General features: G+C 38.2%; 1 protein-coding gene across 9 annotated transcripts in view; it reads left to right on the top strand.

Moving 5' to 3' along the window:
- Magi2 (membrane associated guanylate kinase, WW and PDZ domain containing 2) overlaps positions 1-12,865 on the top strand; it is a 1,489,420-nt gene that overhangs the window by 989,843 nt on the left and 486,712 nt on the right. For all 9 annotated transcript variants that reach the window (XM_085836468.1, XM_085836467.1, XM_021161941.3 and 6 more), the window contains one exon: positions 7,497-7,576. In XM_085836468.1, the coding sequence (XP_085692594.1) occupies positions 7,497-7,576 (80 nt within the window). The remainder of the gene's footprint in view (positions 1-7,496; positions 7,577-12,865) is intronic.

Raw genomic sequence — 12,865 nt, 5'->3', positions numbered from 1 at the left:
GGTCCATATATTATCCTTTGCTTTACAGCTAATGTCCACTTATAGTGAGTGCATACCATGCTTGTCTTCCTGACTCTGGGTTACCTCACTCAGGGTGATCTTTTCTACTTCCATCCATTTGCCTGTAAGTTTCATGTCATTGTTTTGACATAAAATGGAGTAATTCTCCATTGTGTAGTTATACCTCATTTTCTTTATCCATTCTTGAGTTGAGAGACATCTATGTTGTTTACGGTTTCTGACTACTATGAATAAAACCACAGTGAACATATTTGAGCAAGTATCATTGTGGTAGGGTGGAGCATCCTTGGAGTATAAGACCCAGGAGTGTTATAGCTGGGTCTCGAGGTAGATTGATTCCTAATTTTCAATACTACTTCTTTAGGTAAGTGATAAATGGAGGTTTTTTTTTTTTTTTTTTTTTTTTTTTTTATCATCTACAATGACATGTTAGTGGGGAGAAGGGACTATCTTAAGATAATTTTTAGCAAAATCGTTTTAAATTATGAGGGATCATATTCTCCCTAACATACTTTTAACAGTAATAATGACTTATATCTGACAGTTTTGAAGACTATAAAGGCTGGTAGTTTCCTTGAGTCAGCATCATCTTTATTAATATATTATCATTTATAATAGGCAGCATACTCATTATAAATTCAAATGAGAAATATGCAAATACAATTTTGAATGATTTATCCTATACTGAATGCCTGTTTTTTTCAGGCTGTGTTTAAATTACCTTAACAAAAATAGCTAATATGTTAAACATTCACACTCTGTTCATTTAATCCTCACATTATGAATATGAGGCTTACATAAATCAATAGCTGCTTGCCAAGAAGCTGTGGAACCGAGAAATGATAGAGCCAGTATTCCTTTCTTTTGTTTATTTAACAAATATTTACTACATACGTGGTGTGCATCAAGAACGGTTTTACACATACACTAGTTGAATAAACTAACAAGGTTTGGGTTGCTTGCTGTGTAGTTTGTCTTCAGGAGCCTTGTTCTTCAAGGATCTACGGTGCTGTCTAGTATGCACATAGCAGCACATAGCACATAGCTACTTTATAAACAAGGTACGGAGGCAGCCTTGAATCAATCTCAAAGTTCCATAGCTGTCACCCTACAGAGCTACTTCCATTATCCCATACTACTTCTAATATGTAAACAAACATAGTCAGAGTGAACTTTTATATTACACATGCTTTTTGTTCAGTACGTATCTTAACCGGAAATACCCTCTCCCAGAGGCTAAATGTTCCATAAAGAAGAGTGGCCATGGTGTTAATCTCAATTGACATGCTTTGGGGATCCCATCACATAGTTTCTTTGTTTGGGAGTCAGTGTAGTTAGTGACACAAGACAGACTGCTATTGCTTTGGCAAAAACAAAAAAACAAAAAAACAAAAAACAAAGAGGCAACAAGAACCTGTTGCTTCCTACCATTTTCAAGAGTGGTGTGGACACTTTGGCACCTTAAATAATGCAGTTTTCAATGACGGGCTTTGACACTGGAAACACATGTGGAAAATGCTACCAGTGCATCTGGTTTTCAAATCTATGTAAGAGATGGAATTGTTTTAAGCTGTAAACACACACACACACACACACACACACACACACACACACACTGTGTTTCCTTTTTGTTCCTATTTCTGTATCTTGTTACGTTTAAGTAAATCATCATTAATCATGTCCAGCAAAAAAGCTTCCTGCAGTTAGAAGATAAAATACTTTGGGAATTTATTGTGAAGAAATAGAAGCCTTTTTTCTTAACTTGCAACATCAGAGGACCACTTTCTCTTCTCGGCACGGCATGTTACTTCCAGGCACAAAGCTTGACTGCATCTGCTTTATATATTTTAGAAAGATAATAGATACACTTCATATTTTTCCTTTCTACATGGTTTTCTGTACCTGCACAAGATTCATGGTTAAACTTCAGACAAGAAATAAGTATTTTAGGCAAAATCTTACAAAATGTATATCTCTAATAGGGAAAACAATAGTTACAATAAAATTTCTTTTAGAAAATACTTGCTACATGCATGAAAAGAAATGTTATATGAATTCGCATTCTCATAAAGTAAGTCTTTTAATAAATCATATGAGGGAAAATATCCAAAATTAATTAGAGGTAATATATTTCCAACCACTTATATCTATTGAGCCTCTAATGGTTTCTTTTTTAATGAAAATACAGAAAGAAGAGAAAGTTTTTGGAAAAGGAGATAATTCTGAGTTGTTTTGCTTTGTTTTGGCTATGATATAGGAATAAATTCATATGCCTTTAAATAACTCTAGTTAAGATTTTAGTAAAATACAGTCAACAGTCTGTCTTACTTTTATTCTGAAACTACACAATGACTGCTTTTTAAACCTGAATGTCCACACTCATTTCAATTATCTCCTGACTCAACCTGTTGACTTACAGAGAATGGGAAGAAACATTGAATTAGTAGCACTCATCAAATTTAAATTGTAAAAGAAAACCATCCAAGAATGCATAGAATACAAGAAACCTTGTTTTGGCCCAGCTGACAATGTATGAAAAAGTCAGAATAAAGGTGAAAGAAATCAAACAGAAAGAGAAGGGAAAGAAAGCATGCCTTAAAGATGAGTTTGAAGTGAGTTACTCCTAAGAATGGGGTTTGAATCCTGACGGGGGGGGGGGGGACAAGAGGTGTGAGAAATATGGAATGGGGGAGAAAGCACAGCATAAACTTTAGAAAAATTATTAAGTTCTGCTCCACTGAATACCTGTTTGTAGCATTTTCTGATTAACTTAAATTTCTTTTTTGACATTACATGGACTTAAACCTAAGGTCTTATGCTGACTCCACAAACACTACCACTGAGCTATATCTCCAATCATTATTTTAGTATAGTCTTTACTTTAAATCCGGAGACCTAATATTCGTATGGAAATTACACAAATATGTGTTCTTTAGAAAATTTTATTTTAGGAGGGAAGAAGTCAGATGTGAAGGATTGAAACGTAATTTGCCAGTGTCTTGAATCGGAAATTTAAGTTGACTTCAGGAAGAACACTTTTCTAGTAGCATTATTGGCACCTGCTCACCCCGAGTGCTCTCTGTGCACATGCAGTTTAATATGGCAAATACCTGCTGAGCACAAGGCATTCAGCACGTTCAGTGGATTTAGTGATTACAACCTTCAAGTCGTATGAAAAGTTTCTTCTAAATGACTATCAGAAGATCAGACTAGATCCCTGATAACCACTAGTAGAGGAGAGAAACATGTTCCTATGAAAAAGAGACTGGGAAACAACACACATGTCTTCTTTCAGATAGTCAAACACATGAGTGTGGGACTGCTTGGCTCTGGGTTTACTCCAGTCCTTTCAGCTCCATGTGTGGGTTATGTAACCTTGGACAAGTTACCCAGGGCTTCTCAACCTCTGCTTCTGCATCTGTAAAGTGGATGCATGATGATTTTCAGCCACAAGGAACCAATCAGAAGTGAGAGGCAGGCTCTGCAGCTTTGCCTCCACGTGACTGCTGTGCTATAAGTAGCTTCTCCCATTGAGATGAAGCACGTTTTACGTGAGAAGATGAAATGTTATTATTTAACTTGATGCTTTGCCAACTTGGCAAAGGTTAAGGGCACAACACGTATGGGCACTCCTGATCCACTTGTAGGTCAATCTGTGCAAATCCTCCAAGGTATCTGGATATGAATTTAAACTAGAATGTTGCATTTGAATGACTCTCCAGTTCTGGCTTATTATAGTCCTCTATAGTTTATTACAGTACTTAATGTGTAGTTTAACATGAGGTTTTTGGGTAGATAGGACAAGCCATGCATTTTGGATTTTCATCAAGGTTATTAAATATGACATCAACTAAACCTGAATAGCTATTGACTCTTTTCATGAACATTTAGCTTCATCTATAGAAACATGTAAATTGAGACATTACTATGATTCAAAGCTCCTGGAAATATATGTACCATTTATCCACTAGAATAAGAACAGTCTCTGTGTAAATGGAACCTAAATAGGTCCATCTCCGTTGAAGCACGGTATAAATAAGCCCATCGGTGAAAAGCACAGTATAAGATTATACTGCAGCAGCATTTCCTTTTAATGTCATTTTTGGTGACACACATCTTGGATAGATATAGAAAATTGATGCCAAGCACCTGAATCTTCCCTAGCTAGCAAAATGAAAAGAAATTCCTTCCTTGAATTTAAGAAGAGATAGCATCCAGACTGGGGGGTCGGGGGAACTCTCAACAATTCCATTTTGTGTGGTTTCCTGCCCAACATTAAATCCTATCCTCAAATGGAATTATTAAGGTTTAAAATACATAATTTGAGGGAAGTGGAAAAGCTATTTAGTGTGTTGTCTCCCAAAGGCATTAAAAATATCCCCTTTGTAAGGCATCTTGGAGGAGCATGCAAATTACAAGGCTGCTGAGCGCCACTATTGAAAAATACTGTGCTGTGTCTTCATGTGATGTTTAAGACAATTACTGGAGGTAACTACTACCCACATTTCTTTCAGAATCATTTCTGAAGAACAGCTAAAAATACTGTTAACTATAAGAGACTCAATCTGTCAAAATGTATTAAAGTGACACACTGCTAACACTAGTTCAACCTAAAAATCCATTCTGTAATGAAATGCTTTATATAAACTCAGCAAAGCTGGGAGCTCACAGCTCTTTCCTAAATTAGCCAGTGTTTGAGACCTATGCGAATGTGGTATAGAAATGGTAATTTGACTCCTGTGGTGGCATACTAATGGCCCCTTAATATTTACCCATAGATATAGTTGCTTTTATGGATAGTCTAAAGAACTTGGAAATTACTTTTCTCCAAAAGAGATAAAGAATTTTAAAAAGCCAAGTGTGGATGAAAAGGGGGGACATTTCTGCCTCTTGCCTATCTCCTGATGTATTCCCCTACCTGATACAAAATGGTCACTGATAAACATGTACACCGAACCCACCAAACACACACACAAGCACAGGCACATGTGTGTGCAAGCACACACACAGAGGCACACACACACAGGCACACACACACACACACACAGGCACACACACACACAGGCACACACACACACAGGCACACACACACAGGCACCTGTGAACTTCTCACTGAGGTGCGTGCTTCTCCTCTATCATAAAACACTAACATACCTAGTGCCTGTTTCCTGATCCCCATGTTCAGAACACTCACCTCAGTTAAGTGGAAAGTAATGGATTATGTTGATATCTGACTAGGACCAGATGAACATGTCCACAATAATTTCAACCCTCTCGAAACTTGATAATGTGGCAACACCAGATGTAGAGAGGTCAAATTGAGGGATGGGTAAAAGCTGGCATATTTGCTAGATGATTTATTTGGTGGTCGACTTCACAGACATTACCTGATTAAGCCATTAGCGTCCCATCCAGACCCTCTGCTGCTGACTGCTCATACAGCTGAGGATCGTTACAGGTAGGATTTTCTCCTTGCCTCACAGGAATGACTAAAGGAAAAGGGGATTTCCTTGGCCTCTGAATTTCATAACTCACGGATCTTAATGTTTGTGCTGGTTAGCGTTGAGGAGTTTTGTTATGTTTTAGGTATTTTTATTTTTTTGACTGTTTTTGTCACCTTGACACTACAATCACTGAGAAAGGGGAACAACTTCAATTGGGGGTTACTTCAATCAGAATGCCCTGTAGAATTACATACCTGTGGGCATTTTCTTGATTAATGATTGATGTGAGGGGCCTAGGGAGCTCAGAGCAGTGCAAAGGCTGGGCAGGTAGTCCTGGGTGTATAAGAAAGTAGGCTGAGAGAACCATCAAGAACAAGCTAGTTAGCAGAGTTCTTGGTGGTCTCTGCTTCAGTTCCCACCTGAAGCTCCTGCCCTGGCTTTTCTGGATGGCAGACTATGACAGAAATGTAAGCCAAGCAACCTGTTCTTCTCTGAAGTTGCTTTGGGTCATAGGACTCATCAAAGCCATGGAAAGCCAAGCAGGACATCGGTCTCAGAACAGAGATCCCCTCCTTAGAAGCAGAGATCCCCTCCTTAGAAGCAGACGAACAAAGCTCATCTAGAAAATGCTGCTTGAAGAATGCTTGGATGCCTCAGCTGACTTTCCAAAGTGCATCTCGGCTGTATCCTCCCCTTTTGCTGGCTTGAGATCTCCTTTGTGAAGTAGAAAACAGTCTCAAGATTCTGTTAATGATTGTACTCTGGAGGAAATGTTTCTGACCTTCACTTCCAGTACCTCTGATTGTCTGGCTGATATCTGAGACTCTGCTATAGCTGAAAAGGAAATATACAAGATGTCTGTCTGGATCCCAGTGTATCCATTAGGTCCACTGTGAGCTGAACCTCCTATGTTCTTTCATTGCTCTTTTGATTGTTTCTTGTGTAAATCTCATACTTCCCAGTTCCTCTGACTTTGCCTATTCTCTTCTTAAAGACTTAACAGACACTAAATTCCTCATTATTTGCCCATTGGTTCATGAGCCCCCATGTTACAACTGTACAGAGTCAACTGTTCAGTTCTAACCACCAACTGAGACATTGAGTAGTCCCGAAATATAATGCATAGGTGTCACCTGGATTGCCTGTCAATGACAGAGAATTTGTAGCAATGGCCTGCCTCTCACAAATCGTATTTCACATCCTCAGCAAAAACCAGAACTGGGAGTTCTGCAAAGACCCAGAATGCATTGTTAAAAAGTCTACCAGGTGATCCTAACACAAGTGATGACATGACCCCTTTAAGAAAGTCTCTGAGAACATCTCTTTTTCTTCTAGATTTCTGAAGTTAGAAAAGGAAATATTTTTTCCTTCTAAACAAGGTTTTTCTTTCCTTTGCTTTCCTAGAAATTTCATTCCAAAAACATTAGACTGCAAACATTTTTATCTACTCCTTTCCTGGCTGGGATAGAAGTATTTAGGAGTGAGATAGCTTAATGTGAGTAAATAAAATTGCTATTAATCACATTTGGAGAAAATGTAGGACTCCCAGGAACATGCTGTAATTTGCATCACTTTTGTACAGCCCATGCCAGCTCTGTGGTTAACAAAAACAATTGTTTATGAAAAGGGCAGATTTAAGATGAAAATGCCGCTTCTGCAAAAGGCAGGAAACCGTCGGCGTGTAAGGACTGTGCTCGCCCAACTGGAGAATCCTGTGTTTGTAATAAATTCCTTTCGCTCTGGATGAGTTCTGCATTTTCAATGAGGTTAACTTGGCAACATTCTAGTTGATTTTAATAAAAATAGCTGCTTTGAGGACAGGGAGCTGAGGTTGCCAAATTTACAGCTGCCTTGCACAATTACTCTTACACCTCCTTCAGGGCTACTTAGAACCAGTAAGCAAATTAAGTGTATCGATTGCAATTTTGTTGGACTAACCGGCTTTTTTTTTTTTTTAATTTTTTTTTCTCAAGGAATAAACTTGATTCCTTTTAGTATGTGTCTTTTCAGAGTGATCTCTTTTCTTTTCAGCCATAACACAAAGACAACATCATGGCTGGATCCGCGACTTGCGAAAAAGGCTAAACCTCCAGAAGAGTGCAAAGAAAATGGTAGGTTATTAAGTTTTGATCATTTTGCAGCCGTGCACTTTGGGGATGTTTGCGATTCTTAAAAGAGGTTCTTATGTAAAAAGGCAGTGGACTGGCTGAAACCATTTCCAAATGTAGTATTTACTGCTCAGATAGAAGAGCGTGAACTCCGGCATTTCAGCGGAGCCATGTGCTTTACTGTTCCTCCCCGAGGAGATTCTGCCGAATATCCCATCTTTGTCATCTCTGTGGGTTCTATTTGACTTCTGGCCCGGCTTTCCCCACCTACTAAGGACTTTTGTTTGCAATGTGTTTCTCTGAGGATTCTGGTCTTTCAGCTAGAGCAGCTGTGATGCATAGAAAAGCAAAACTGTAAATAATATTTGGTGTACCCCCCTCAAAGGCAACCACATCCTGCCAGTTAGTAAGGAATGGTAGTGTAAAGAAAGGTTGCCTTCTACAGACAGGCAATTAAATAAAAAAAAAAAATAATTGAATGAGTGTCCTAGATGGTCCTTACCACTTTCCAGGTCCTAGAAGAATTGCAGATGGTTGCTTAAAAATGGACTGTTTGCATGTATGAAAAGAATTTTTTAAAATAATTTAGGGTACCAGATGAATTCAAGCTGTGTTTGTAAATTAGTAAATTACATAGATGAGGTCTGTAATTGAGGATCCTTGTAATTTCTAAAATTATAATGTAAATCGAGTTCTTATCATTTACTTAAATACTTATACTCATCTAATGATTTATTATTTGACCACATTTGTAGCCTTTTTAATCAAAATTTGGAGCCCCATATGGAAGCATATATCACTGATGGACACATAAAGTCGATAAGTGTAATGGGAAATATTTAAACTTTTTTAAAAGTTTGCTTTAAGTATAGAAAAAAAACCTCTAATTCTCGAAGCTCTTTGTTTTGTTTTGTTTTTTAACAATAACTCTAATTTCCTGAAATAATATTGTGGGTTCCTATTATAAAATCAGGATAAATATACTGCCAAATTAAATTTTAAATTTAAAACTTCAACTGTATAATCAGATAAATGTATATATAACCAATGGCAATCAAATCTATATTTAGCTTTCCTTTTATACTTACATTTATTATTCCGTTTTAGAGTACAGCTGTATATGGATACGGCCTATAGTGTCATTATATAAAGTGTTTTGTTTTTTTCTTTATGTACAACTAGGTTACATTGCATTGACAACACTGAGACATGTATTGCAAACTGTGGTAGACTGTAAATTAAAATGACCTCATGTGCTATATGTGAAAGTTGCAATTTACTGAGGCCACAGCTGCGTAACCTTAGTGTGCTCTAATTAAAGTGAATCTAACAATTTTTCTATTTGTGACCACTGCTCTTCTCAGCTGTCTGGCTCCTTTGAGTTGCCCTTTTCATTCAAAATAAATTACGAAGATCAAACCTCTACGTCCTGAGAGATGAGTAAAAACAGCATCTTGCATTTCCACTGTTAATTTTTTACATGTCTGTATTTATCTGGGTTCTCTGGATAGTAGATGCCCAAATGCAATGCCAGTGCCCTAAAACTGTATGTCCTTGAAAAATGAGGTCTAGAGAACATTTGGTCAGGATGTCTTAGTGCTAGGCAGGTATTGTTGTTTTCATTTTCTACAAAATAATTCATAGACATTACATATATTGCTAGGATGCTGGGCATTACAAACTCACATTTATTTCATGGGATTAATACTATTCTGGATATGTAATTTATGTTTTCTTGCCAAAAAAAAAAAAAGTGCTTTGGGATAATACTGCTTTTTGTGTTTGTTTGTTTGTTTTCCTTTCTTTAAATAACATAAATTACTGCTGATTGTTAAAGCATTGAGGGATCACTCTGAGGCTGATGGTTAAGACAGCTGGGCATCAATTTCAGCTCAGACACAAGAGGTTGGTGTAGTAATTTTCTGAATTCTCCAATGTGTGTGAAATGTGTATCTACAAACTGTGGGTCATCCACATGGTGGTATCCCTCTGCAGATGAGATGCTAGGCAGAGAGACTCACTGTCAGTTTCCATGATCCAATCCAGGATGGAGCCAGTCTGAAGTTGGATTGATTGATTTCTGGTGAGATGTGGTCAGTCTCTGGTTTGTCCTCGTTCTCTGGGCAGTTGTATGCCAGAGTTTTCAGCTAACATCCTAATGCAGTTTGGCAGAGACTGTCTGAAAGGGGCCAGGTAGTGTATTCTAGGCTTCGAAGGGCACCTCAGCCTTTTTGCATGTACTCATTCTGCTACAACAGAGAAAGGAGTATGTGGTGGTCATGAGTCTGTGCCAACAAATTCTTAATTATAAACCCAGAAGTGTAGCTTCTGGATGCTTTCATGGAACAAAGTCACCTTTTGTTAACTATTTAAAGTGTATAAACTTCACTCTGAGAGTGTACAAAATTAAAGGTGGGCTGGGTTTGATACCTAGCATAAATTTTCATCTGTCTCATCATGTGGGGCCTTCTCTCTTGGCACATCTTGTACACTGATATTTCTAAGCGTTTTCTTCTCAAGACTATAGGACTGCACGAGAGTCTAGGCTAGTTGTGTCATTGTTTGTGGGTTTGTTTTCAATTTTCAGGAATTTGAGCTTGGGATGTGTGTATGTGTGTGTGTGTGTGTGTGTGTGTGTGTAGGCTCTGCAGTTGTCCAGCTTTAACAAAGGTTGGGGAATAATTGTCAGAGGTCTTGGAACCAGCTGTCTGTATTCTCTGTCTCATCACGACAATCTCTCAGGATTCCCATGCAGTTCACTCATTTCCCTTACCTCCATCAAGGCCTCTCCTCACAAATCAGGTCTGAACTCAGATTTCTAAGATCCCTGGGTCAATATGAGGAGTTAAAAATCTTCCCGAAGTTCACCAGGTTTCCCTGCTACACAGAATTTTAAACATTCTATCCAACCTACAGCCTACCAGCCATATGTGGCCAAGGATAGCTATGAACTAGCACAAAGTAGAAACCTACTCATACATTGTAGGAGAACTTTAATGAGGGGAGTGTGTGTGTGTGTGTGTGTGTGTGTGTGTGTGTGTGTGTGCGCGCACACACACGCGCATGTCTTGACTTGATAGAATACATTTTAAACATGAACTTTCTAGGTAACCATATCATGCTGCAATGTCAAAGGTTAGGTTGTTCTCTGACCTCTTTCAGCATTGAACCCAGATTTTCACATAGGTCAAACCTACCTCGAAGGAGAAACTTGAGTGCAGCTATTTTAAAACCAGGTTTTGAGGGGGAGAGAAAGGGCCTTACAACATAGCCCAGTCCAGACAGACCTCAGCCTCACAATCCTTCTGTCTCATTCTTCTCAGTACTGGCATTATGGGTATATGGCACCATAGCAGGTTCACAAACTCTCTAAGTTGAATGTTTTATGTGTGTATGGATGTTTTCTACGGATCTATTAATATATACATCTTCACATCTCTTAATATAGTTGCTTAATTTCTTGACAGTTATAATCGGAAGCTAAGAGAAAGAAAAATGGGAGGGGCTCTCAACTGACTGAAATGATCCTTACAAAGATTAAAAAGGCCAATAACATATTTCTTCTTAGTGTGAGTACCCATAGCTTTCATGGTATCCCCTTCATGGGGATAAAGGATGATCTGATAGGAAATAAATGGTTTCTTTTCTCTGTTTACAGGAAAGCAATCACTTGGCCCTTTAGTCTGAAAGTGAATACACCCACTAAACATAAAGCAACTCCCTTCTCACAGGATGGTTTAAAATACCAAGCTCATTGTGCTCGGTGCAGTTTGGAAGTTTTAGCACCAGTGTACATGGCAGAAAAAGAGGTTTCCACCTACTACTGGATTCTAATAATAGAATTTGGAGGAGTAGTGGTTAGTAATCCAATATAGTCGTATTTAAAAAGCCAGAGGGGGGAAAAGCTAGCTATTGAATAATTTGGATGCAAAATGGTTAAGTTATGTGTAAAATACCATCACATTTTCACCCTCAGAGTCAGCAGCGTGACACTTCTCCCAAGACACTTTGAATGATAGCTGTTCCTATTGTGACAAATCCCACAATAATCATCAAGTGGGAGAGATTATCAAAAGTCAGATAGATGCTGGAAGATAGGTCAGTTCGTAAAGGGCTTGTTATACAAACATGAATATCTGAACTTGATCCACATCAAGCACATTTAAAAAAAAAAAAAACCTGAACATAACAACGGCTGCCCGTAGTCCCAGACAGGGCAGGAGGAGATAAATAGACCCCAGGGGCTCACTGACCAGGCAGTCAAACTAAACTGATGGGCTCCAGGTTCGGGGTAAGAGCCTGTCTCGGAAAGTAAGGTGGTGACTGATTGAGATATCATATCAACATCTGGCCTCTTGTGTGTGTGCATGAATACACACATATGCAGATCTTTGCACACAAATACACCTGCCCAGGCTTGCACACACACTCACACTCACACAATCATACAAACAATGTGCATGTACACAAATATAAACACATGCATGTGCACAAAATAAAAGTTGTTTGCTGGAATAGTTCTGTTAAATTTAAAATATGACTCAGCTCAGGAACATCACCCAATGCTATGTTCAGGAGAAGAAATCCTGTCATTGTGTAGCCAGGAAAATGGGCTCCAAACTCTCGCAGGCAAGGGAATGATTCTCTAGCTTGGAGATTCTTACCTATCTATAGGAGAAGAATTCTCTTTCTTCCAAAAGGACTTAGTTTCATATACAGGGAGGATGTTGCTTATTGCCCTGTAAGTTCAGTTCCCTTAGATAGTACTCAGCAAATGAGCCTCCTAAAGGACAGGGATGGAGAGGGTAGAGGGAAGACCTGACCTATACAGTAACAGCATTGGGCTTCTCTAAGGTTCTTGGAGAGTTGGAAGTGAACAGATCCATGAGGGCTAAAATTTTCCGACTAGCTACTTCCAGCTTGATAGTATTAGACTGGTGTTTTCTTCTCTGTTTTGTAAAAACGACTTAAATTTTCACAATATAATAATTACATCTGCATCAACTGACTTGATGGCTTCATATCTGGATTCAAGATCTGGGGATTGAGTTTACTTAAGTTACTAGAGAAAAGGAAATCAGTTTTAACTGCTGCCTCCATAAACTTACATTTCAACTGACATTAACTAGTCCTTTGAACTTGATCTTTAAAAAAAAAGTGAATTCAGAAAAAGTCATGTTTTATGATACATTCTGGGTATAATGCTTTTCAAGGGAAGAAACTTGATGTAAGTTTCAAGCCATTTCTTAAATGAGTTTTATAAAATTGACACCAATAAAGTTTTCCATATAT

This window comes from Mus caroli, unplaced genomic scaffold (assembly GCF_978045245.1).
Source record: "Mus caroli unplaced genomic scaffold, Mus_caroli_1 scaffold_4, whole genome shotgun sequence".
Taxonomy (NCBI): domain Eukaryota; kingdom Metazoa; phylum Chordata; class Mammalia; order Rodentia; family Muridae; genus Mus; species Mus caroli.
The sequence above is the reverse complement of the archived record's forward strand: the minus strand, read 5'-3'. Positions and strand labels throughout refer to the sequence as shown.